General features: G+C 52.5%; 1 protein-coding gene and 1 long non-coding RNA gene across 5 annotated transcripts; one reads left to right on the forward strand and one right to left on the reverse strand.

Moving 5' to 3' along the window:
• Nucleotides 1-889: 889 nt before the first annotated feature.
• Nucleotides 890-11,357, forward strand: LOC126638777 (uncharacterized). Of its 4 annotated transcripts, none has more exons than XR_007628687.1 (4): nt 890-7,140; nt 8,101-8,362; nt 10,346-10,503; nt 11,210-11,357. It is a non-coding gene; the product is annotated as an uncharacterized LOC126638777 (long non-coding RNA). The 4 variants fall into 4 exon arrangements; XR_007628685.1 differs by lacking the exon at nt 890-7,140 and adding an exon at nt 7,165-7,495; XR_007628684.1 differs by lacking the exon at nt 890-7,140 and having other exon boundaries at nt 7,165-8,362.
• On the reverse strand, nt 11,219-23,878 carry GLYCTK (glycerate kinase). Its single transcript, XM_050312933.1, has 6 exons — nt 23,756-23,878; nt 17,622-17,733; nt 15,285-15,679; nt 14,768-14,919; nt 12,763-12,938; nt 11,219-12,124 (listed from the first exon to the last, which is right to left on the reverse strand). The coding sequence occupies exons 3-6, from the start codon at nt 15,569-15,571 to the stop codon at nt 11,219-11,221; spliced, it is 1,521 nt and encodes a 506-aa protein (XP_050168890.1). The 5' UTR covers nt 15,572-15,679; nt 17,622-17,733; nt 23,756-23,878.
• Between the last annotated feature and the right edge of the window lie 153 nt (nt 23,879-24,031).

The raw sequence follows: 24,031 nt of genomic DNA on the forward strand, positions 1-24,031 counted from the left end.
TAAAAGGCAGGGCAGAGGTGATGCTCGGGATGAGCGGCACACAGAGGGCACGCGGGGTGTTTTGGGTGGTGTGCACACACCGGGGTCTACTAAACACCCACACAGATGCCTTGTCCCCACGAAGTTTGTTTTTTTTTTTGAGGATGCTGTTGCGGCTTCGAGCACCCGGTGGTTCTGACCAACTAAACAAACCCGGGCGGAGCAGCAGCAGAATGTGAGGGCACCGAGCTCCCTGGGGAGGCTCTGGCCGGCGCCCCCCCGGCTCACCGGTGTTGGCACCGGCGCGCCACATCCATGGGCTGTGTTTGGAGGAATGACGTGTGCGGTGACGGGAGGGAGGGAGGGCGAGCAGGGGACCATCAGGAGCCGGAGCCTGGCCGCATCCTGGGGCTGGCGTGGGCATCCACAGCAGGGACAGCGAGCCGGGGAGGGGGATGCACAAGGGATGACGTCCTCCTCCACTCTACTCTCTGCCTGCCTCTGCGCTGCTGAGCTCCAGCACAAGTGCTGCGAGCCCCTGCCTGCCCCTGCCTGCCCTCTCGAAGCCGTTTGAACTCGGCCACGGGGAAAGAAGGCCAGGCGTAGGGTTTCCTCCCACCTCCCCTTTTATTTTATGTGTGTGTGCTTTTAGACATTAGACATTCCTGAGAGGATATTCGTTGCCGGGGCTGGGACGCCTCCTGTCAGAAAAAACTCATGGGAAAATGGGGAATTGGTTTGGGATTTTTTTCTCCCGTGTCTTGACCCTTTGAGTTATTGAAAAGCCAGCTGCAGCTCAGCCCTGTACAGTGATTCCCACGTGTTTCCAGCCAGTCATTTCGGGTTTGTAGGTGGCTTGCAAAGAATTCATTGTGAATAGGGGAGCAGCAGCTCACACTGTTGTGGTTACATGGTTTTATCTCTGTTTCCTCCCCTCCCTGCATCAGATGTGTAATTATCAGAATACTCGAAGTGTAAATTATCAAGAAAAAAAGCTGCTATGACAGGCATAACTCTGCCCTCAGTGAGGTCAACCTTTGGAGCTGGGAGGCCCAGAGGAAGGACTCTGCCACCATCCCATCTCCCAACCACCATCCCATCACTGGCCTGTCCAGTGGCAGAGGAAGGAGAGATGTAGTTAGGCAGGCAGGGACAGGGTGACCTTGTGAGGTCCCCTTCGTCCTGCTCTGCTCTACCACCTCTCATTTTTGTCCAGGCACTCACTGTAGACATCTCTGAAAGCTGTAATCTGCAAAGCCCTGGGGGGCTCCACACTGTGCTGGCTGCTATTATCCCCGAGACAAAGAGGGACAGGCAGGCAGATTACCTTGGCCTTTATTTTTTCAGCTGTGAGCAAAGAAAAGCCTTAAATGAGCTTGCTGTGGGGAGGGATTGACTGGGCAGAGCCCCAAACACCCTGTGCTCCTTCCCTTCCCCAGGAGCCACGGGACCCCATTCCTCACCCCTTGTGCTGCCCCGTCATTCCCTGCTCTGGTGCAAAGCCCCAAGGAGAGACGATGTTTTGCCTCCGGACTGGGTCTTCACTGGAGCCTCTCTGCAGCACCCTCACCTTCTCAGGGCACGTAGCACCTGGGGCTGGAGTGGCCCAGGCGACCTGATGCTCGTACCCACCTTGTACCCATCACCTCTGTGCCTGGCAGTTGCATTTCCAGGCTGGAGTGGTGATGGGTTTGCATGGCCCCATCCCGCATGTCCCAGGGGCTCCTCTACATGCCTGGGACTGCATCCCCGTCCAGACTGGCCCCATGCCGAGACGGCACCGCCACAGCGAGGGGCAGGTCCCCTCCATATGGTGCCCCTGGCCGGCTCCCAGCACCAGGGCAGGTGCTCTTGTCTGGGCTACACAAAACCCTATTGTCGGCACCCGCAGGGTTTCCCTCCCTCGGCACGGACCCGCTCCAGCCCCCACCGCCCTCCTTGCTCCAGCACCACCGGGAAAACGGCTTAGCCTGGCTGGACATGGCCGCATCCTCCTCGGGGTGCAGGATGCTTTCCGTGCAGCCGGTGTCCCTCCGCGCTCCTCTCCACCTCGAGCCCTCCCGGTGCTGACAGCCACACTGGGTGGGGTTTGTCACCAGGCCGCTAAAGCGCTGATGGTTTTATGCCCGGCACTTAATTATTTCCCCGATTGCCACCGCCATGTGCTGGCGAGTGGCGCTGGCTGTGACCCCGCCGAGCCTGACGCCGCCGCTGCAGCCCGGGGAGCTGATGGCAGAAGCACGCCCCACGTGGAGTTTAATTATTGGCTTTCTTCCTTAACAGAGTACATTGGCTGACCTTAATGCAATTAATTAGGGCTTAATCAACTTCTGGTGGCTCAGCACAGCACACAGTGATTCCTGACTTTCCAGGAGGGTTTATAAGAGGTTAAAGCAGCTAAGGGGAGGGTGTGGTGTGTAGTTTGTAGGTTTGGTGGCATTGTGCTGGTGGGTAAAGCTCAGTTAGTCAAGCATTGTGGTAAGATTTATATTCTCCCTGGCTGGGCTTGATGCTGGTAAAGGCAGGTGAAGTGAACTGGACTCAAGAGCTGTGCCTGAGGTGATGCCTCTGCACAAAATTGCTTGTGTTGCTTGTTTTTGGCAGTCTCCCTGAGCTTAGGATTTCCACAGGGCTTTTCCTGTAGCTTTGCTGGGCCAGGGTTTTCCCACTTTTTGGGTGCTCTCTGCTAGTGATGAGTTGTGTCTGGGTTGTGCATCCAGCAGCTGCTGGGCTCTGAGGGTGCTGGAGGTGATGTCTGGGGAGCTCCTTCACCCCCTTGAGCAGGCATTAGAGACAAGAAGTTGTTGATCACTGACTGTTCCTGAGCAAGAGGGAGGCTCCTTCCTGTCTCTGCCCAGCAGCATTTAATAACTAACAGTGCTCATTAACACCACAGAAATCCCCAGGCACCCCTGACATGGGGCCCTGGCTCTGCATCCTCATGGTTCCTGCTGAGTGTAAGGAGCGTAAGGACTTATTTGCACACCTTGTGTCTCCAATTGCTGGATTTTACCTCTTTAAGCCAGCAGACACCTGTTGGTGTAGCTGGTGATGCAGTGCCTCATCTCTGGGCTGCTGCCTTCACCTGAGCATGAAGTGACTGAGCCTTGGCCTTGCAGAAAGCCCTAGAGAGGTGGGTGCCCTGTGCCAGTGGTGGCATCTCCTACTGTCAGCTGTGGTGATGGTGACCAGAACTGTGGCATGTCCTGCTGTGTCATCCTCACATCCTGGATGCTTTGCATCCTCCCTATGCCATTGTCCCTAGGCAGTGTCTGTCACCCCCACCCCTGTTTCTTTGGGTCCCCATGTCTCTGGCTGTCCCCTACCCCAGAGACTGTGCCACCAAGCCCCCTTGTGTGGGCAGCCCGGTACCAGGACTGGGAGGTGGCAGCAGGAGCCTTGCCAGCCACTGTTGCTGGCTTGTTTGCTTCAGTGCCAATTCATTAATATCAAAAAGCTAATTAGGATTCCACAGCCCTTCCCACTCAGCCCTCTCCTTTGGAGGCTGGAGGATACTTGTCTGCAGGATTTCCATGCAGCCCTGTGTTAAAAGGACTCAGCCCTGGTCTGTCCCAGCCCGGTGGTTTGTGCCCCTCTCTCTGCTCCCAGCTCATTCACGTGGCTAAAGCCCCTCGAAGCCTGGCAAATGGGAAGTGATATTTGCCAATAATCCCTCTGCTCTCCTGGGCAGGCTTCTCATATTACAGGTTATTAAAAAAACAAAACCCAGGCAGCAATAACTGTGGCCCCAGGGAGAGCCCGAGCACCGATTGTTCCTGGTCAAACCCCACCCAACAGGAGAGCCCCAAGGCAGAGGCAGCACAGCAAGGCCCAGCTGGATTCCATGGAGCATCTCTAGGCAGAGTATGGCTCCTGTTGCAAGTAGAAAAGGGACAAGCCTCAACCCTCTTTTCCCCTTGGGAACAAGTGGGATTCCCATGAGTCACAGACTAAATCCAATTTCTCCCCACAGAGGCTGTGGAATAAACCCTGCTCTTGCTCACCAGGGCTCCTTGACATGGTGCCACCACCCCCTGGCCTCAGCATCTTCCTCACCACTGGGCTGGGCAGGAGCAGCTCCTATGTTGGCATCTTGCAGGGACAGGACAGAGCCAGCCTCTGCAGCCAGTTTTTTGCTTTGCGGGGCTTTTGAGACTACTTGCCCAGAACTGGGGATACTGTTTCCTCTGGGACAGGGCAGCGATGCTGTTCCATTCCTCCCCTCGAGTCTTGCTTCCTCGAGGGTGGATCTGTCCCATCGGAAATTCAATCCACTAAGTATGTGTAGTTGTATTTTTCTTTCTGCAAAAAATACCAATTTCCTTGCGAGGAGTTTCACCGCAGCTTGAAACATTTCATTGCATGGGTTGGGGGTTTCCTTCTGGTTTTAAGTCAACATTTCCCCTTAAAATGTCACTCAGGGAATGATGCTTTTTTTTACAGCAAAAGTCTGTGATGACATTTTAAGTGGAGAAGAAAATTGCTGCTTCGTTTCAAAATGTCAACTTTGAGTGGGGTGGGTTTAGAGTATTTTTTTTTTATTCCAGTGTTTCCCAGGAGAAAAGGGAAACGGTTTCATTAGACTCAAGGAATTGTTGCTCCCCATGACCCCCAAAATAAATCTTTTTTTTTTTTTTTTTTTAACCTCTTTGCATTTTTGTAGCAGGGAAACTTTTGCCAAGAGAAGTCGTGCTCCCGTGGGATGCTGCCTTGGGAAGGGACAACCCTGCCACAGCCAAACTTGAGCTTTCTGTGGCAAATCCTCTGCCACCAAACTCCAGGAGAGACTCCGTTGCTGCCAGCTGGTTTTGGTTGCCACAGGAGGGATTAACAGCAGGTTAAAACCAGGTTTTGAAGCTCTCCTCTTCCTGCTTTCCCTCTGCCTTGTGCTCCTGGTTTTCCTTCACACAGCTCTCCTCGAAAATCACTTCTTCTAGATTAGGCTAGAGACTGGAGTTATCTTCCTTTTATTTATTAGGGTAATTATACCTAATGATTCACATGCTCGGGGAGAGTAATTGCTCCCAAATACAGCACCGGCAGTGTTCTTACCCAGCCGGGGTGCAGTGATTCACAAACACATCTTTTCGTACCATTTATCAAGTGATGATCCCGTAATTGCTGACTTGATTTGGAGGCAGTTAAGGAGCGATCGAGGACCAGCACCGTGTCCATTTCCCTCTGGTGTGGTGGCCATTGCATGTGTCTCCTCCCTGCCACGCTGACAGTTGTCACCACTTGCCTCCTGTGTGGGCTTTGCTGGGGATTTTGTTTGGGTCGAGCCCCTCGAGCTGCTGAGTTTGTGTTTTGTGAAGAGCTGCGGTGCCTGGTCTGGCAAATTCTGCGGCACAGCCTGGCTGGGGGAGAGCAAGGACTGTCCCTCTCCAGGGTGGGGAGGACCCCTCCATCCTCCCAAAATGTGGCAGTGATGTGGCTTGACCCTCGCCTCTTAAGAGTTCTTGAAGCAGATGGGTGAGAGCTTGTGCTGCCACAGCGAGGGGACATCTGGGGACCTTTGCCTTTGCCTCAGGACTCCTGCCCATTTACTGTGCAGGGTGGGCAGGAACATCCCATGAGGAAGGGATTATGTGCAGAGTCCACCCTGCTGAGCTGCTCCAGCCCCTGGAGAAACCTGGACACTGGGGATGGAGGGAGGTTTCTGGGAGTGTTTTGAGGAGTATTGATGTTCCCGGTGCTGCCATGAGGCTTGGAAAGGCAGCCTGAGGCTTGAAATTCTTAAGGGGAGCCCAGGGTGATGACTGGAGTGGCTCAGCCCCTCTGGTGCTGCCCAAGACAACACCATGGTACTTGGCTGGAGGCTGCTGGTCAGCTGTGCTCTCCTGGGCCATCAAAAAGAGGGTTTTTTTAGTGCTGGGTGGAGAGCACAGAGTGTATTGCTACTTTACCTTTTTTTTTTTTTTTTTTTTTTTTTAAGCTTCCCTTCTCAGTGTGTCTCTGGGCTGTATTGCATGAGCCTGCACCCACCACCCATCCCCTCCTGCCCCAGGCACTGCTTCAGGTCTCCCATCCCGTGGATGCCAGAATCGCTGCTGGGATGTGATCAGAAAGGCAGGAGAAGAGGAGGTGGCACAAACAGCCCTTTCTGCTGGCCACCACTTGGCTTTATCCCCAGCACTGCTTGGGTGGGCTCCTGAGGGAGCCTGCCCTGGTTGTCCCCCACCCCCAAAATGTGGGGCTGTGCCAGTGCCTCTCAGTAGGCGTTCACTGGAGTAATAGCTCCCTGGTTTCATTCCACCCACATCCACCTCCTTAGTAGAGTATCTGCGCTCATTCTCGCTGGTGCCTGGCCCCCTGTCAAGAGCTCCTGCAGGCAGCCAGGAGCTGCTCCTAATGGGCTGCCAGGGGATTTGGACTCTGACAGCTGGGTGCTGACAGCTCCCTGCCACTGCTCACTTCACCTGCTGGGCTCTCCTCTCCACAGTCAGATGGAGAAGGATGCTCCAACCTCCCTAAGGAGGAGGCTGGCTCCTCTTTCTCCCATTGCCTTGGTAGGGATGATGGTGCAAGCAGAGGGTCCCCAGGATGGAGGAACCCCTGCAGGGTGATGTTCCAGGATGGGGACTGGGAGAGGGGAGGAGGTCTGGATGTACCACAGGGTACATGACAAGTCTTGTCACAGCTCCCAGCAGGGAGTTGGGGCAGGGGACCATTGCTAGCTGGAAGAAAGTGCTGACACCTCCTGGGGCTGCTTTTCCAGCAGCTCTGGGGCCTCCCATGCTTTCCCCTGGCTGACACATTGCCTCTCTTCTCTGTTTGATGCAGGGCTCCTCTGTCTCCCCACAGACCCTGTGTAGGGGCTGGTGGGTGCTCCTGGGGGCTCCCGAGGGCCCAGCTCCATTCCAGCGGGGGCCGTGGCAGCTACTCCAGAGGGACTGTCCCATTGCCCCACCAGCATGGAGCAACTCTCAGCCTGCTGTCTTGTATGGCTTTTTATTCCTATGTGATTATACATCCCACTTCATATAGGGATTGAAGCCGTGCAATACGCCGGGGTCCTACGGCGGAGAGCAGCTCCTGTGCCCCGGGAGCCAGCCTCGGAGAAGCCTCCAGAGCTGTCCCTTGGGGTGCTGGAGGAAGACTGCTGGCCTCAGCCTGGACTCTGTCCTGCATGCCAGGCTACCCAGCCCTCTGGGGCTGCAGGTGAGGGGTGCCAAGCTACTCAGGATGAGGCCAGCACAAGCCCACTCCTCCTTGCATTGCACCCTCTTGCAAAGGTGGGCCTGGTTCTGCACCACATGTGCTGTGGAGAGCCCTGATAACTGCACTGGTGGGCTCATCCCTGGGGAATCTGCTGCTTGGGTTTTGCCCCTCAGTATCCCAGGAGATGGGTGACAACCTCTGGGTGCAGGCACTCAAGGAGGCACTGCTGGCAGGACAGGGGAGGAGAAAGAGGAAGAAGAGGAAAAAAGAGCTGAGGAATGGCCACCGCAGCAAGGGCTGCCCCACGCACGACTCTCTTCAAAGTTTCTCAAGGGGCTTCAGCCACTCTTTCAAGGTTTGCATTAAATCTGTCACATTAGCGAAAATAGTGAAAATTGTGGCTTGTAGAGGAGATGAAAGGCAGCCCCTTCCAATGCCTCCATAAAGGAAGGGCCCCATTAACACCTAGTGAAATATTAGCCATTAATCAGGCTCTGTGCAAAATAAAACCATCCACATTTATCATTATTGGATCCCTAATGAAGTGATAATGGGAATTCTGGGGAGCTGTGATATTAATGTCTTCTAAGAGGCAAGAGCAGAGCCAAGGGTGGCAGCCAAGATTTTTAATTTACTGCCAAAAGCTCGTGCTGTTAATAACGCAGTTACTTCTCCTGGCCATTAGCACTGTTTGGCTACGAGCTGCCAGCTTAGGAGAGCAAATCGACCCTGAACGTACCTGGGCTTTGCTCACCCACTTCCCAAACAGCATCTGAGTGTGTTTCTTCCAGTGACTGTCCAGTGTCATGACCAGGGAGCTGTTGGCCGTCTCCACCCAGCTCTTTCCTGGAGGTTGGCTAGTGTAGAAAGTTTTGCTTTTCTGATAGAAAGGGAAGGGACTGTGTGTAAAACCCAAGTGGCTCTTATTGTCCTCACTGTCTCTGTGACTCGTTGCCTTAGGCAGAAGCACCCTGGAGCCAGGATGGCATGGAGGCTGCTTCCAGCACACCCTGCACACTGGGATCACTGGGTGTGACCACGGCTGCACTTTGGGTTCCTTCACTTGCCCGGGTTCACTCCCACAATGCCAATATCCCATCCAGGCCAGCGTGGGCAAGCTGCAAAGCCCTGCTCCGCTGTGGTGACTCACTCAAGCTCCCAATGGGAAAGTCATCGTTCCTGGCAGACCCTGACAGCCCAGAGGCAAATCGTTACTAGGCAGGTAAGCAATGCTCTTGTGTCTTAGGATACAACTGTTAGCTGACAAATCCTGCTGAACCTGACCAGTGTGCCCCAAATGTATGCTGGCTCATGCGTGGTGCCTTTTGCTGTCTGTGAAGGGACTGCAGGTCAGAGGGAGCTGGCTTTGGGCTGGAGCAGGAACAGACAATTTCCTGCTGAGCACTGTCCAGAGGAATAAAACAGTGCTTTGTCTGTGATGGATGGCCAAACTCCAATGCTCCTTTTGTCCCTAGGTAGAAGGTCCACCCAAGCAACCCCTTGGAAATGCAGCTTTGAGCTGTTCAGGTAGAAGCATCAGAGAAGTATTTCTGTAGCCTGGGTATCTTTAGTGAACCTCTCCCTATCCTGTTATCTCCTCACTAGGAAAGAAAGGACAAGAACAAAACCCATATATGGAGGCCAAGCAAAGGTAGATGTGAATTGTACTTCAAACAGCTCCATCCTTTCAACAAACCTTTTATTAGCCTTCTCTCCTCTCCAACACACACTCTTTAATTGTTAGTGAAAAGCCCCCATTCAGAAAGCAAGGACACTGCTCAGGGTATCTGGGGTAGGCATTTCCCAGGAGAAGCCAGCTAGCACTAGCCCAAGGTCTTCTGAATTTGGCTGCAGCTCCAAGGGCCAGCATGGTGCTCAGCAGTGTGCCAGACCTGTGGGCAGGGAGTTATAGTGGGCCTGTGGCACACTGGACCTGCTGCTCAAAGTGCCAGTGACCCTTCTGCCAGGCACTCCAGCCTGAAACCAGAGTCACTCTGCATTCCACTGGAGCAGAACTGACCAGGAAGCATTCCCAGCACGGTGGAGCCAGCTTTAGCCAGTTATCCTGGCTGCAGCCCACACTTGTGGCTGTATCTCCGTGTGTTGGTGCCCCTGTGGAGCTGGCCTGCTGGGCATGGAGCAGGCGACCTGCCAGCGACCTCCAGAGAAAAGCACCCGGCACAAAGCAGCTTCTCCTGCACAACCACCCCCTGACATTACGGGGGCACAGAGAGCTTTATAACACTTGGCAGACTTTCCCCAGCAGATCTTGGAGCTGTTTGCCAGTGTGAGCAAGTTCAGGCATGTTACAGAAGACCTTCAGACTCTGAGGACAAATGAGATGCGTGGATGGGTTTAAACCATCCCGGGCAAGACTAGGGTTTTGAAATCCCCAGGCTTGTGCCTTACACTGTGCCTGGGCCGTGGCCCAGACAGTCCAGCTGCCAGCCTGGCATTGATACTGGGCCCCTGTGATGGTCCTGCTGATATCCCTACTTGTTAGATATTGGCTTCAAAACCAAAATAGGAGGTGTTGTGTCCTCCTCAAAAATCCACTCTCCAATCCAGGTGGGTGCAGAACGACTGCTCAGTGAGATACACCACGACTCACGGTGTTGGCACAACAGTGTGTTTGTGTCACGAGATGAGATCAGCCACACGGAGTAGGTCGGTCTGTCTGGAAAGAGTCTGAGTCAAGCGTGTCCTATTACATTAGAGCTGGATTTTCAAAGGAGCTCAGCTCTCACTTAGGCTCTGTAACAAACAGCCGGATATTCAAAAGGAGTCGGACGTGCTGGGTCATACTGGCTGCTGAGCTGAAGTCCTTTGAATATCCAGCCAAAACCATCAACGTGCCTGTTGCTACAGGCAAAGCCCTTCTGAAATCCAGCCTCGCTGTGGGCTGCACATCCTGGGAAACCCGGCTCATCTCTGCTCTCCCACATATCGCACTGCAGTAGGTGACAAAACCATGGTAAACCACCGTGTCCTTGTACATGTGGGGGAAGCAGCTCCCTGTCAGAGCACAGCTCTGGCAGCTTTGCCCTTTGATCAGCTCAGCAGCATGGGTCAGGAGAGCTGAGCGTGAAGGTTTCCTTGCCTTTTGTTCTGTGGAATTAGCAGAGTTAATCAGAGTGACAGCGACTTCTGCCTCAGCGCAGAAGAAAGGTCAGTGGCTCAGGCTGGATGCACGACTGTTTTCTAGGCAGTTGGAAAACAACGCTATGAAAGCTCATAGCATACATGCTGCTGGCACGGAGGCTCTCCCAACAGGGATCAGAAGGGAAGATGTTCCTGTGGAGGAAGGAGGCTGGAAGAGCCACTGCACTTCGTTCATCCCCTTCCTTATGCTGTGCAGTGAAGGTATGGAACCCTCTGTGTCACTGTGCACTGCCTGTGTCACCCATCCAGCATCTCTGCCACTGTGCTCCTTAGCCACACTCCCGGGTTTGCATCATGCTGGGCTTAGGGTCTCTGTGTCACCTCAGTACCCTGGTATGGGAGGAGCTGCAGGGCACTGTGCTGGCACATGGAGTGGGTGCTGGGTGTCCCCACCACATCCCTCCGGCACCTCCATGCTTTGGGTGAGCAGGCCTTGCTGTTACTGTTTTTATATCCTTCAGTCGCTGATATTGCAGTGCATTGATATGCACTGATATTCTGTGAACCTGCAAAAACTCCCTGCTCAGCAGGTCTTGAGCTGGGGTCACTGGAGGTGCAACAGTGCAGTGAGGGCTCTCCCTGGCAGCCCTGCCATGGCCTCAACTTCCCCACATCTATTAACTAGAGTTGAAGCACGTGAAGTCTTCAACTTCACTTGAAGTCACAAGCATCTTAAATCCAGCTTCCTTGTCTGCAGTGTGACCTCTTACCTTTTTCTGATCCCCCCAATTGCAAGTGCTTGCTTTTGCTGTGGACATCCACTCATGTGTCTAATTAGTGAATTCTTTCTGTCAAAGATACCAGCACCTTCGACAGTGAGCCCTAATTTAAGTAGTTTGCATTTGTCTGCAGTGTCGATGCTTTCATTTGCTCCTGGTTCTAATTAAGCGCATCTGGATATCTGCAGAGGGAGCTCTCATGATCTCTCCATGGCTCTAATTAAAATGGCCTGGATGTCCATGACATTGGTGCCGGTCAAGCCTGTCACCAGGAGGTGATGCCCACCTTGGAACTGGCTGAAGAAGGTGTAGGAGTCATTGTTCCTGAGAAAGGCCTCCACGTCCAGGCCCTCCTGAAGCGCCTCAGCCACCAGCCCTGGGCTGCAGAAGGCTCCCGCTGCCTCCGTCGGCCCATCCTGCCCATCCGTTCCCCCGCTGAAGAAGATGATCTCACACCTCCCTTGGGGGCTGCTGCCTTCCGTGGCCTGTGCCCTGTGCAGCCCCAGCCCCACGCGCAGGGCCAGCTCCTGGTTCCTCCCTCCCTTGCCGCTTCCTTGGAGCTGGACTGTGGTTTCTCCGCCGGCCAGGATGCAGACTGGTCTTTCAGGCCCTAATCCTCGCACGGCCTGCAGAAACTGTGCAAGGTCCAAACCTGGGATCTCCAGCTCTGCCACCAGCTGCAGGAGATCGCCCCTCACCTCAGCACTGAGGGGCCCTTCTGCGAGGCCGGCGAGGCCCAGGCAGACCAGGCGGATCAGCTGGCAGTACAGCGTGGCGACACGGCCGACTTCCCCACGGATGGCCGCACTCAGAACCAGAGCAGCGTAGCCCAGGCCCTCAGCGTGGCGTTTGGCCTCGTCTAAAGCCAGTGTATTTGAGCCAATGATGATGTTGGAAACATGGGAGTAGTTTTCTGGAGCAGTGGGCTTGTTGGGAGAACTGGAGAGGACTGTTTCCACTGACTTGGGCAGGTTGTGCAGCAGGTTGTATTTGGCAAGTACCTGAAGGCAGTCTTGGACACTGTGGGAGCTGGCAGCAGTGGGCCCACTTGCTATGATATCCAGGGGGTCACCAATCACATCAGACAGGATGAGACTCACCACCTATGGAAAGAAATGCCCACAGATTATTGAAGGAGGCAGAGACAGTGACCACACAAGAGCCCTGGCACAAGTATTGCTCTGAGTTACACTTGCACCACCCCCGCACGAAAGCAGATGGAAACAGGGCAGGGAATTTTTGTTTTATGGTTCTATGAGTGTCACCTTGCCCTTCTTGAACCCACATACCTACAGTCCCCTTTGATGCTGGACTATCACTTTGGAAGATGTAACCTGTGACACTGCACTTCTCAGGCCCAACCTAGTGTGAGTTCAGCAATGGCACATGCTGAGGACAGCCCCCAGGGGAGCCAAGGATCAGAACCAGCCTTGAAGGCACTGTGGTGAAGCACCAGCACTTGGAAGTGCCTGCTGGGTGTGGGCTGGGGTGTGCTGCAAGTGGTATGATGATGGCTGATGATTGCCAAGCCTGAATTCCCCCTGTTCCACTTCTGTCTCTCTGAGAGTTTGGGTCCTCAGTGGAATCTCAGCTAGAGAGTCCCAAAACAGTATGCAAAGGTACAAAGGTTGTTCACTTAGTAAAGAAAAAGCCCTGCAGCATGCTTAAGTAAGATGACTGAACCTCTACTTTGGGGGTAGATGGGTGATCTGTGGGCAAGCAGGGCCTTCCCCGTGGTTACCCGTGCAGGATATGCAAGCTGGGCCAGCCCTCCACCCTTCAGCACAGACAGAGTCTTCCGGACAATGTTCAGCTCCTGTATGGCAGCTCCTCGGGAAGCCAGCGTCTTTGTGAGTTTCTCCTTCTCTTTGAGGAGGATGGGAGGGATGGGAGCAGGCAGCAGGGCTGATCCACCCCCTAGGATACAGAAGAGATGGCAAGGACATCAGGATAGCAGGAAAAGGAGGACGGAAGAGAGCAAGGCTTGAACCTTTCCTCTTCCCTCACTAGTGTGAGGAGGGAAGGCAATTGGAAACCTAAGCTAACATCTCTGGAGAATTCAGTCTTCACCAATGGGCTTTAATCACTGCTGTTCTGCACTCTCTGCAGTCTGCTACACTTCACCTGGCAGTGCAAACCTTGCCAGACCAGGATACCACATGCCTCCAGTGTTGTGGGGATGACAGAAAGGGGACAGCGACTACTTTCACCACTACTCTGGGCTACCAGTGTGTCATCACACTGATATTCGCCTGGAGGGGTGAGCAGGGAGCACAGCCTCCATGGCTCACACAGCAGTCAGTGCTATGCACATGGAGACACTGCCTGCTTTGGTGGCTCCATTTATTCAGGACACTGAGTTAAAAAAAATGAACAAAAAAACCCCCGCCAACTATGGATGCAGCAAGACTGGAAACTCCTGAACTGTGCTCATCTAGGTCTGGGAGGAAAGGAAGGGGGAAGACAGTAATGCAAAGGACAAAGCACACCCTGAGTCCAGGGGTCCAGCCTCATCAGTGGGAATCCTGTCTGATACAAGCAGGCATTGGAAAGATGGAAAAGAAGGCAAGGTTCTAATGGAAAAGTGGATGAAAAATCCAGAGGAGAAAAGAGCAAGATCTGAGCAGAGTGAACATGCACAGAAGTACAGCTGAAAGCTACTGTCAAAAGGCAAAGCCTGCTCAGAGGTTTGAGACAAATCAGCATCAATAAAACATGATGAGCAAGAAAAACAAATGCAAATGCCTGTGTTTCAGTCAATAGCCAGGGATCTAGCTGAGAGGCAGGAGCAGTTGGGGACCGGCTGCTGTGTGGGAGTGCACATGCATAGGGAGTCACAGCCACGGGAAGATCCTGTACAGGCTCCCTGAAGGGCTGAGGAGTCTCTTGGAGATCCCTGTAGCCAGAAGACAGGAGGAAGCCCAGGGGAATCCCCAGCAAGCACAGCTAGATTCCAGTCACTTGGATGTTTGCCTAAAGGCACTACTCTCTCTGTACCAGATCAGGCTTCAGCATCCACAGAGGAATAAACACTGAACAGAGGAGGCCAAGGGGTTTCTGCAGAGCCCCTGCATGCTTTTGTCCTGTGACACCCACAGCCAGCTGAGCTCAGGCTGGGGTGATGTCAGTGCATCCCTCTGATGCCCCATATCCACTGTCCTCACACAGCCCTGGGTCTGGGGACAGCCCCAGGGCCCAGCAGCCAGGGCCTGGAGGTGAGCAGGACTGACCCTGCAGGCAGGCAGCTTGCTGTGCTGGTACCTGGAGGCTGAATTTCCACTGGTTGGGAAGCAGCCAAGCCCTGGGAAGGGTCAGTCACAAATCTCAGCTTACAGATTCACACCCCTGCAAAAGTTTAGTGTGTAAGTCCACTAAGTGCTTGCATCTCGAAGTTTGCATCCCCAAATGTAAGGAGGGGGAAGGAAGAAAGCATCTCCTTGCCAAGAGGTGAGAACAGAGCCCAGGCTGTGCCCAGAGGTGCCATCTCACTGTGGTGGCACAACCACAGGACCCAGCCTGTGCAGCTCAGGATCTCCCCAGTGCTGGGAGGCAGTGTGTCCACCGCAGCAGCAGGAAGCCCTGTGCTCTCCCTTGCTCCATCCCTTGAGAAAGGATGGTAGAAGGGAGAGGAAAAATCACAGAGGTACAAGGGTGCATGCTGAAAGGGCTGGCACAGCACAGCGTTCCCTTGCTGCACGGCCACGGACGGCCTCAGGAGATCCCATTCCCCGGGATCCCCACACTACCTGAGATAAGCACAAGGAGCAGATCATCCGCAGTCAGACCCTCAGCCAGCTGCTGTATGGCAACAGCTCCCTTCAGAGCCTCTGCATCTGGGAGGTTGTTCTTGGCACCTTCAATGACCTGGATTTTGCTGTGTGGCTTCAGCAGCATCTCCCTGGTGAGATAAGAGAGGCAGTCACGCCACTGACCTGTGCACCTACACAGGCAGCCAGGCTGTCACTCTGCAGGTGCCTGGTGCACCAGTGGTGTACAGCAAGTGACCAGGACAGGGAGATGGCCTTTGCTGAGTGTCTCTTCCCAGGGCTGGAGAGGCAGCACATCCAGCACAAGAGATGGGCTCTGTTACTGGTGCCACTGGGATGTGATGGTGGTTGAAGATGAGAGCAGTGGGTTGGATGGGATGGGTAGTAGAGTGAGGGCAGCTGGAAAGGACTGAAGGGGTTCACAGGACATCCCACAGAGGACTTTTCTGGCAGCCTACCCCCACCTCCAAAACTGTCCAGAAACAGTTCTCCTTACTGCATTCCTGCTCGCTGCAGACTCTCCTGGATGCCGAGTGGCACATTGATGACCCCACGGACGAGGTGGTCTCCCAGGATCTCTTCTGCTGCTGCAGCCATCCCCAGCACAGCTTTTCCGAAACCCACCAGGTAGAGGCCTCTCTTCACTGGAAAGGTCTGGCCCTTCACCAGCAGCTGAGGGCACCCATTCCCCTGGAGTTTCAGAGCCCTCTTCATCATTGGGGCTGGGCGCACGGTGCCCACCGCGCTGCGGAACAGGGACAGTGCGTGCTCACGGAGGGACATTCTGCACAGGGAGGCCAGGCTGGGCCAGTCTGTGCTCTGGGGTGGGCTTGTACACACCCTGCCAGCACTGGCAAGGCCTCCAGAGCTGGGGCAGCTGAAGCCTCCAACCTGCAAGGGAAAGTGAACATTTTTGCAAGCAGAAGAGACAGAGCTGTCACAGAGAGAGCAGGGAGGTCAAAACATGAACCATGAAGCTCTGGCTCCTGTTTCCTCTAGATTAAGGTGCCTTATGAACAGCATTTTCAAACTTCTCGCCAGGCAGGAAGGAGGGAAGGACACTGTCACATTCAAACTACCTGTCAGCTTGTGATTCCCCTGCAATCCCATCACCTCCCGCAGGGAAGGTGAGCTCTGCCAGCCAGCTTCCCTATCACTGTCGCTTTGCCACTGGCAAGCCATCATTTCTATTTGCTCAGCGTTTGACACCTTTCCAAACTGTGGAAGCTGCTCTCTGTCCTGGAGAGAGCAGGGCATCTGGGTGGAACAGCTTTTCACTACATTAACTCCCTTCCTTGTGCTGGCCAAATGCTGATCTCATTCTCTGGCTGTGCAGTGCCCCATGTGTCCCTGCAGCATCAGACATGGACTGAAGAGAAACAACATACTTGCTGGCTGCCTGATCCCTTGCTGCTGGTGGCCACAGAGACCAGTAATGAGGTTTCCTCACCAAACAGCAAATTAACACAAGGCTTCATTTGCCTTTATGTTTTAGTCCTCTCATTATCCATTAAAATCACATTTAGAGCCCAAATAAGACTTCAGATCAAGGCAAAGTTACCAGCCGTGTCTGTGAAAGCCCATTTGAGCTGGTCTCCACTGAGCATTAGCATTATATGCAACAGCTTTGTGCATGGACCGAAAGATCTCAGCTGCTCAAGGGCAGATACTTGTCTTGACAGAGGAAAGGCAGCCCCTGCCAGCACAGAGGCATCTATTCCCTCCCAGCATTTCTCCTTCCTTCTGTTAACTGGCAGCAAGTTCACTGCCGGTTTCTCAGGATCAAAGATCCCTGTGATCTGCATCCCTCCTGCTCTCGGCAATCGAGGCAGGGTGCCAGGAGGCTCAAGCAGCTCGGGCAACACACTCAATCACAGACCCAATCAAATTACCTGAGAGAGTTAATCCTCTCTCTAGTAAGTGGAGTGTTTCAGTGCAAGTGGATGGATTCTTCTGTGAGAGCTCAGGAGTCCAGAGGTCTCTTTGTCCTGACACTCCCATAGCATTGCAAGGTGTTAATGATTAAGCCAGACAAGCTTTCCAACAGCTAAAGGCCTAAATCTGCCTTATTTTGCTGTACAAACCCAAAGGCTCTACACACACACACAAAAAACCCTACACAAGCACCTTCTCAGGCAATGAAATGTGGGTAGACTCTGAAATCTATTGAACAAGGGACTTGCAGGTAAAGCTATATGGAGAATCAAAGGTTAGTCAGGGAAAGAAACCTAAGAATCACTGAATTTGGAAAAGACCCTTAAGATCAAGTCTAAGCATAAATTATTTAATACTTAGGAGAACACATTTTAAAGGCAAAAGCCAAGGCAGATTAACTACCTATCTGTACTCTCTTCAGATACTGGTCAGAAGGACTGCCTTTTCAACCGTGAGGAGAGAAGATATTAAAAGACAGGGCGTCCTGACCACTTTGTTACTAGACTTTTAAACTTCAGGGCAGCTGATGCTGCCAGCAGAGTAAACCACTGACCCCTCTTCAGGGAGGGCCACGGTGACTGTGCTGCTCGAAGTGAAGTCAGCTGTGTACCTCTCAGGAACTGAGATTAGCATCTCTGTTCCCAGCAGGTCTCTGATTCACCTGGCAGCACAGTGCAGTCAGAGGAAGGTGTTACAAAGCAGAGGTGCATCACGCCCCAGGTCACCTCCCCTAAGCTGCGACACAGGGTTTGCAGAAGCGGCTGGAGAACAAGGCTTAAATGGAGTCAGGGGAATTGCAGGAAATAAAGCCCCAGAGTTTTTAAGAGGCTCTGTCTCTGCCTTAATGTTTCTTTGCATGGCTGACCCTGAGGACTGGGGGAATTGAGCACAACCAGACCTGCAACAGTGGCTCCTCTCACACGTGCCCTCCTGGCGGCTCCGTTCAGCTCCAGCTCCAGACACGGCACAGCAGGCGTGAGTTGTTTAAGAGAAATCCTCTCCTCCTGGAGCTGGAAAAAATAAATGCCAGCTTAATTCATCTGGCACTTGTGTACATACTGCTAATGCTTGCTCTGGAAAGCATTTCACTACAATAGCAGGCATGTAATCTGTTTTCTGCACTCTGAACTCAGATTATATTTTAACCATCGAGGCCTGATCCGGAGCCTGGTGAAGTCAGCAAGCCGTCTTTCCTTTGCTTCTCGGGATTTTAGGGCACACTGCCTGGCACTGATCTCAGAGCCCAGGTGTAAATACAGAGTAAATATGGTGTAAAAACCTGCTTGCAATCAGAGGTTATCCAAGTTTATACCAGTGCAACAGAGAGCTGAATTTGGCACAGATCCATGAGCTTTGGATGTCTCAGTGTGTAACTCTGCTCCTTGTCAGCTCTGATTAGACACGCAGGCTCACTGGAGGCTCCCCTTGGAATGGGGGTGCTGCTAATGATGCCACAAATCCATTTTTATGTAATTTATTTATATAGTCTCAGGCACTGGGTACTAAATGTCATCAGGAAACAGCTATAAATCAGTGCTATGAAATCCAATATAGATATTAACAAAAAATAAATAAATAAAACTCCTACTCACTTTACTGGGGCTTTAAAAACAAGATCAGGAGGACTGAACATCACCCCAAAATGCAGGCAGTCATGGAAAGAAAAATAACCCATATGGCAGCTTCTAGGCTCCCTCCAGAGATGGTGGGTTTAGAAATGATGTCAGCTGCTGCACATTGCACGTGGGGAAATTACACCCTCACATCCCTGTGTTTCCCTCTTCCCACTGCTGGCTGGGAGGAATCTGGGCTGAGAGAAGGGGCTGATGATGTGACTCATATTGCTTCATGCACTGATCTTTGTTTCCTACTTTCTCAGGGAAATCACACAGGGATGAATGAGCCCTCTTCTATATGGATATAAGGTGACATGCTACAGGATGAGTGGGGCTCAGGTTTCACACCTTCCCTTTGTCCCTGTTTGGGATAATATGGAGTCGGGATAGTCGTCTGAAAAGATTTCCAGAAGTTTGCACTAAGCTTAGGAGGAAAATGATGCTAAGAATTACCTGTTCCAAAGACAGCTGGAGGACTGTAAGGGGTTTAGATTAATCCCCTTTAAATGAAAACTTCCTCAGCTTTCATTGATGAATAATCTACACACTTATAATAAATCTACACACAGCATTATAAGCTCTTTCTTCACAGGGCTCCTCCTAAGCCTGCAGAAATTTCCACTGTTAGCTCTCACACCGAAAAGCAGCGAAACCCCAGCTTCTTATTTTCACCTTCTCTGGGAAAGAGGGAGGGAGAGGAGCTGGACTGTGATAAAATACAGGCAAAACACTCGTTTGCATTACCTTTTATTAACTTTTTAATTAAAGCAATTCTGCAGGCAAAGAGCCAAAGTCAGAGGGAGACAGAAACAATCCAGCAGTAGGGGCAGAAATGTAGTAAAGCTGCCAAGTAAATTGGATGGTGGCAGGAGACCAAAAGCACGGACATAGTGGGGCAGAGCCTGAGCCATAAACTTGGAGTCACACTGGGGAGGAAAACAGTGAACAAATGAGCTGGCCATGCCCATGCAGCGAGAAAAATGAGCTAACACCTCACTCCATGGCAGCTGCTTGAAAGCCAGAAAAATATTCCTTTCTAGGGGCCAGTCTGCCATCACTGGGCAGAGCTGAGCTACTCCAGGTGCCGTGGATGGGGGTTTGTTCAAGGATTTGCATCATGGGCTTGTGGTTTTCTTGAAGTCGGGGTAATTGAGCTTGTTGCAGGCCAACCCAACCACAGACACATCCCGAGCATTTCAGGTGCTGCGAGATCAGAGGATGCTGTATATTCATGCACCAGAATGTCTAATTCAGCTGAGATCGTCAGGGGCCTAAATTAGTTTCGTTTTAATGTCATTGGGATGTCTCTGGATTTCCCCTGGTGTGGCGGGGATTGGTGGCTGGCCCACCGTGTACGGGGTCAACTCCAAAATTCCTGAGGGGCTTGGAAAACATTTGAGATGGCACTGGCTCAAACCCCAGTTGCCTGAGGATAATTTTGAGCTCGAGCTCTAAAAGACAGATTACAGCAGTAAACTCCCAGACACAGCAAGTTTTAGCAGCGTCTCTTTGCTCCTCGTTTTTCTTGCTGCATGACTTTCTTCTGGCCCCTCGGTACGTAAATTAACATTAGACTCACTGAGTCTCAGTGCTCCCATTTCTCCTGCATCACCAGGGGAGTTTACCTATGAAGTACAGCGGAGCTGGGATTTTACTGCCTCAAACTCCCCTGCTCCCACTTACTGACACATCTTTTTTATCGTTTGATATATCAACTTTAATTTGCCTGGTGAAACTCAAACTCGCTGCTCCGCACGGTCCCAAAAGCATTACGAGGAAATTTTTCCAGGAGATGCGCTGAACCCAGGAGGGAAACAAAGCGGGGAAGGCTTGTTCCAAGTGTCTATTCTGGGAGGATTAGATGGGGGATTTTTCGAGACTAATCTCTTTAAATGAAAATTTCAGAATTTGATTAATTTTTTAATCTGCACATGGATTTGCATAAAATTACTGCACTGCCTCATTCACATTTGGTAATGAAACATCTCTGCAGGAAGGATGGGCAGCTGTGAAGGGTCCAGTGCACGAGTGGCTTGCAGGGACTGGGTGAAAGGCCCTGTGCAGTGCTCCCGGGAAAAGCACTGGGAAAGAGGATGAAGGAGGACAGAAGCAGTATGATGAGACCAGAGGGCTTGCCAGGCAGGCAAGGGAGAAAGCAGGATGGAGCCTGGATACCTTTGTTTCGAGAATATGCTGAGCTCTGGGAAACCCAGGAGTCCCAGTTTCCGATACATGGCTTTCTATATGTTTGTTGGAGAAGAAATATGTTGCTCTCATGACTGATTTACTCATCAGGAAAGTGTCAGCAGGGTCTCTTTGCCTTTGATGGAGAACGTGGCTTAAGGCCAAGCACAGGGAAGATAAGTGTTCAGCATTTTATATATACAGATCAGTATGATTAGTAAAAAAAATTAACTGGATTTGACACATGCATCTTACTAGTTTTTCTAGGTCACACTCCCTTCACTCCCTATATACCTTTTGGAAGTGATTTTCCCATGCACTGGGGATTGCAAGGAAGAAAATTTTTTCACTAAAAATCCTTCTGTAGCTCAACACAGAACACAACTACCCTGGAGCCAAGTCCATGCCAAGTCTACTTCCTTTCATGCTGTAATTTCTCAAACTCCCTATTCTGAGTCAACTTGCCATCAAAGTTGAGAGTCGTTTAAAATACAGGGAAGGATCATAGTATTCTAGAGAAGATGAAAAGCTGCCAGCCTTGAGGACTGGAACAGTAGAAAGGGGTTGAAATTCAGTGCTGCGAAATACAAGGTCACGCTCTTTGGGATTAATAGCAGAAAATTATGAGCTCCTCAGTTGGAAATAACATAAGAGGAGAAAGAGCCGGGAATCTTAATCAGTCACAGGATGACAATTACAGCTGCCCTCTGGGCTGAGACAAGAGGCTGTGGGGAATGTGGAAAGCAGCAGATGTGAACTGCCTGGACTTCAGTGAGGCTTTTGACATCATTCCCGTGAGCACACTGAAGTGTGGGCTGGGCAAACACAGTCAGACCTGTGGGAAACCAGCCTGACCACTGGGCTCAGAGGGCAGGAACCAGTGGCCTGGGGTCCAGCTGACAGCTGGTAATCAACAGGGAATCTTTTGGAGTTCATCTCACCCCAGGGCTTCATCAGTGACCTGGAGGGTAGCACAAAGTGCTTTATTTGGGGAAGTGCTGATGGAGGCACCTTCCAGAGGAACCGTAATAAACTCAAGGTCAGAACCCACAGAAACCTCAGGACACTCAGCAAGGAGAAGTGTGAATTTTTGCTGCTGAGCAAGCACAAGTCCTTGTACTGTGCAGGTTCCAGTGGTATGGAACACAGAAATGCATAGGTAGAATAACTGCATGTGATTGATATCACTCAAGCAGCAATTAAACATTTTTTCCATTAACTAATTTTACAGGGGCATTATCCATGATCCCTACTTAATATGACATTTTGCTAGGAGATCCAATTATCCTGCCAGCTAAATTCCAGCTTGGTATAAACTGACAAACTAAGTTCCAACGATTAGGAAGAAAGGCAGGAGAATAAAAAGGAAGTGACAAAATATCAAATCAACAACCCACGGTGTTATACAACTGTAAAACTTAGCTAAGTATTGTAGGTGTTTTGAAGTAAATTGTCTTATGATGGTATTGGTGAGTCACCTCCGGGGCCCACAGGAGATAATCCAGGCTTTGATCCTGCAATTTACAGCGTGCAGGGCATGGCACCCCGAGCCTCTCTAAAACCTCTCATCACACAGAAATAAGTGGTAGGTTTTGAACAGAGCTGAACAAAGGGGCAGCTGAACCCGAGAGCCTCAGGAGTAATGAAGGCATTTTGTTGAGTCTCCCTGGGCTCCAGTGTGAAAACCTTGCCTCTGTTTCAAAGGAAAAACAGGTGAATCATTCAGAGGAGCCAATCCCACTGCGGTGAGAGAGGATGAGCCGGGTGAGATCTCTCAACCTGCAAGGGTGACCTCCAGCAAACAAACGGCGAGGGGAAGGAACCTGGGGAAAGACTTTTGTCTCACTAAAGCCACACAAAATGATTCAGCCTGTTCGAAAGGCCTGCAGGCAGAGCTTCAACAACAGCTCCTGGACTTGCTGAGGTTTGACCACAGGAGGGCAACAGGATCCAAACACAAAATCAAACCCTGTTCTGGAGGCTGTGAAAGGAACATGCAGTTAACGTTTAGGGAAGTGTCTATGGCTTGGTTGTTGTTTTTTTCTTTTTTTCCTTTTTGATTCTGAGTTTCTGGGGGACCGAAATGCCAAGATCTGGTGGTGTTCTGAATTTAAAATAGCAGAAATCTTTGAGGTGTATGTGTGGGAGAATCTCACAGCTGCCGTTATACTCCAGGAATAACTTTTTAAGGTAAGAAACACACGAAAACACGAACACAGAGCCTGACATCAGGATTCACGACAAAAAAAGGTGTGTGCATTGGAGCAGCAGCCTCAAAAGCCACACAGTGTCTTTCTCAAAGGCTTAAGCGTGTCCTGCACACCTTTACCCCATGTCTCACACGGTTCAGGATCACAATGCTGTAGCCGCGTTGATCCTGTAATACTGCTTGGAAGGTTTTAGAGGAATAAAAGAATACTGGGAAATGAAAATGTGCATTAACTGGACTGAAAATAGCATGGGGGAAGGATAAGAGTGTAATCAAGGTGTATTCCAGAGGAGGGCACGGACACACGGGGTGCTCCCTGCACAGGGAGGAAGGAGTCTGGCCCCAGGCTGTGCAAAGGCGGCTCCTGCCGGGCCCCATCCGTGATTTCACAGAACCACAGAATCAATTAGGTTGGAAAAGACACTCGAGACCATCCAGTCCGCCTGTGACCTCCTGTCAACCGGACCAGAGCACTGAGTGCCACGTCCAGTCTTTCCTTAAACACCCCCAGGGACGGTGACTCCACCACCCCCTGGGCAGCCACTCCAATGCCTGATCACCCTCTCTGTGAAGAAATTCTTCCCAATGTCCAACCCGAGCCTCCCCTGTGTCCTCTCGTTCCGTCGCTGGTTGCCTGGAGGAGAGCGCGGCCCCCACCTGGCTACACCCCTCTGTCAGGAAGCTGCAGAGAGTGAAAAAGTCCCCCCTGAGCCCCCCCGGCTCCCTCAGCCGCTGCCGATGAGCCCATCCCTCCCTCATTCCCGAGGGAAGCGCGGGAAAACTCCAGCCCCGACAGGGATGGCCCGGCGGGCGGGGCTGCCCCGGGCCCCGCCCCGCGACGGAAGTGACGTAGACCCACCGGCGGGAAGCCATTGCCCGCTCTACGGGATGACGTCATGCCCTCGCCCCGGCCCCCCCAACTCCGCCGTGCCCGGCAGCGGGGCGGGCGGGTCACGGACACCGTGGCGGTGAACCCCGGCCCCGCCGCACCGCCAGGCCCCGCCCCTCGCCGCCCGTTCCCACCTGGTGCCCCGGGCGGGGCGGGGGCGCCGACAGACGCTGGCAGTGCCCGCGGGCCGAGGGAGCGCGCAGGGCCTGCCCGCCGTTTGCTGCCACGCTCAACATGGCGGCCGGGCCACACTCAACATGGCGGCCGGGCCTGGGCTCCTCCCCCCCGCCCTCCCCAGTCCCGGAGGGCCCCGCGCTCCCCGCCCCTCCCCGTTCCCGGCGTGCCCCGCGCGGCCCCGCCGGAGCCGCAAGATGGCGGACACAATGAGGGGGAGCCGCCTCTGCGCGGCC

Source organism: Myiozetetes cayanensis, unplaced genomic scaffold (genome assembly GCF_022539395.1).
Source record: "Myiozetetes cayanensis isolate MyiCay16 unplaced genomic scaffold, myiCay2020 scf18, whole genome shotgun sequence".
Taxonomy (NCBI): Eukaryota; Metazoa; Chordata; class Aves; order Passeriformes; family Tyrannidae; genus Myiozetetes; species Myiozetetes cayanensis.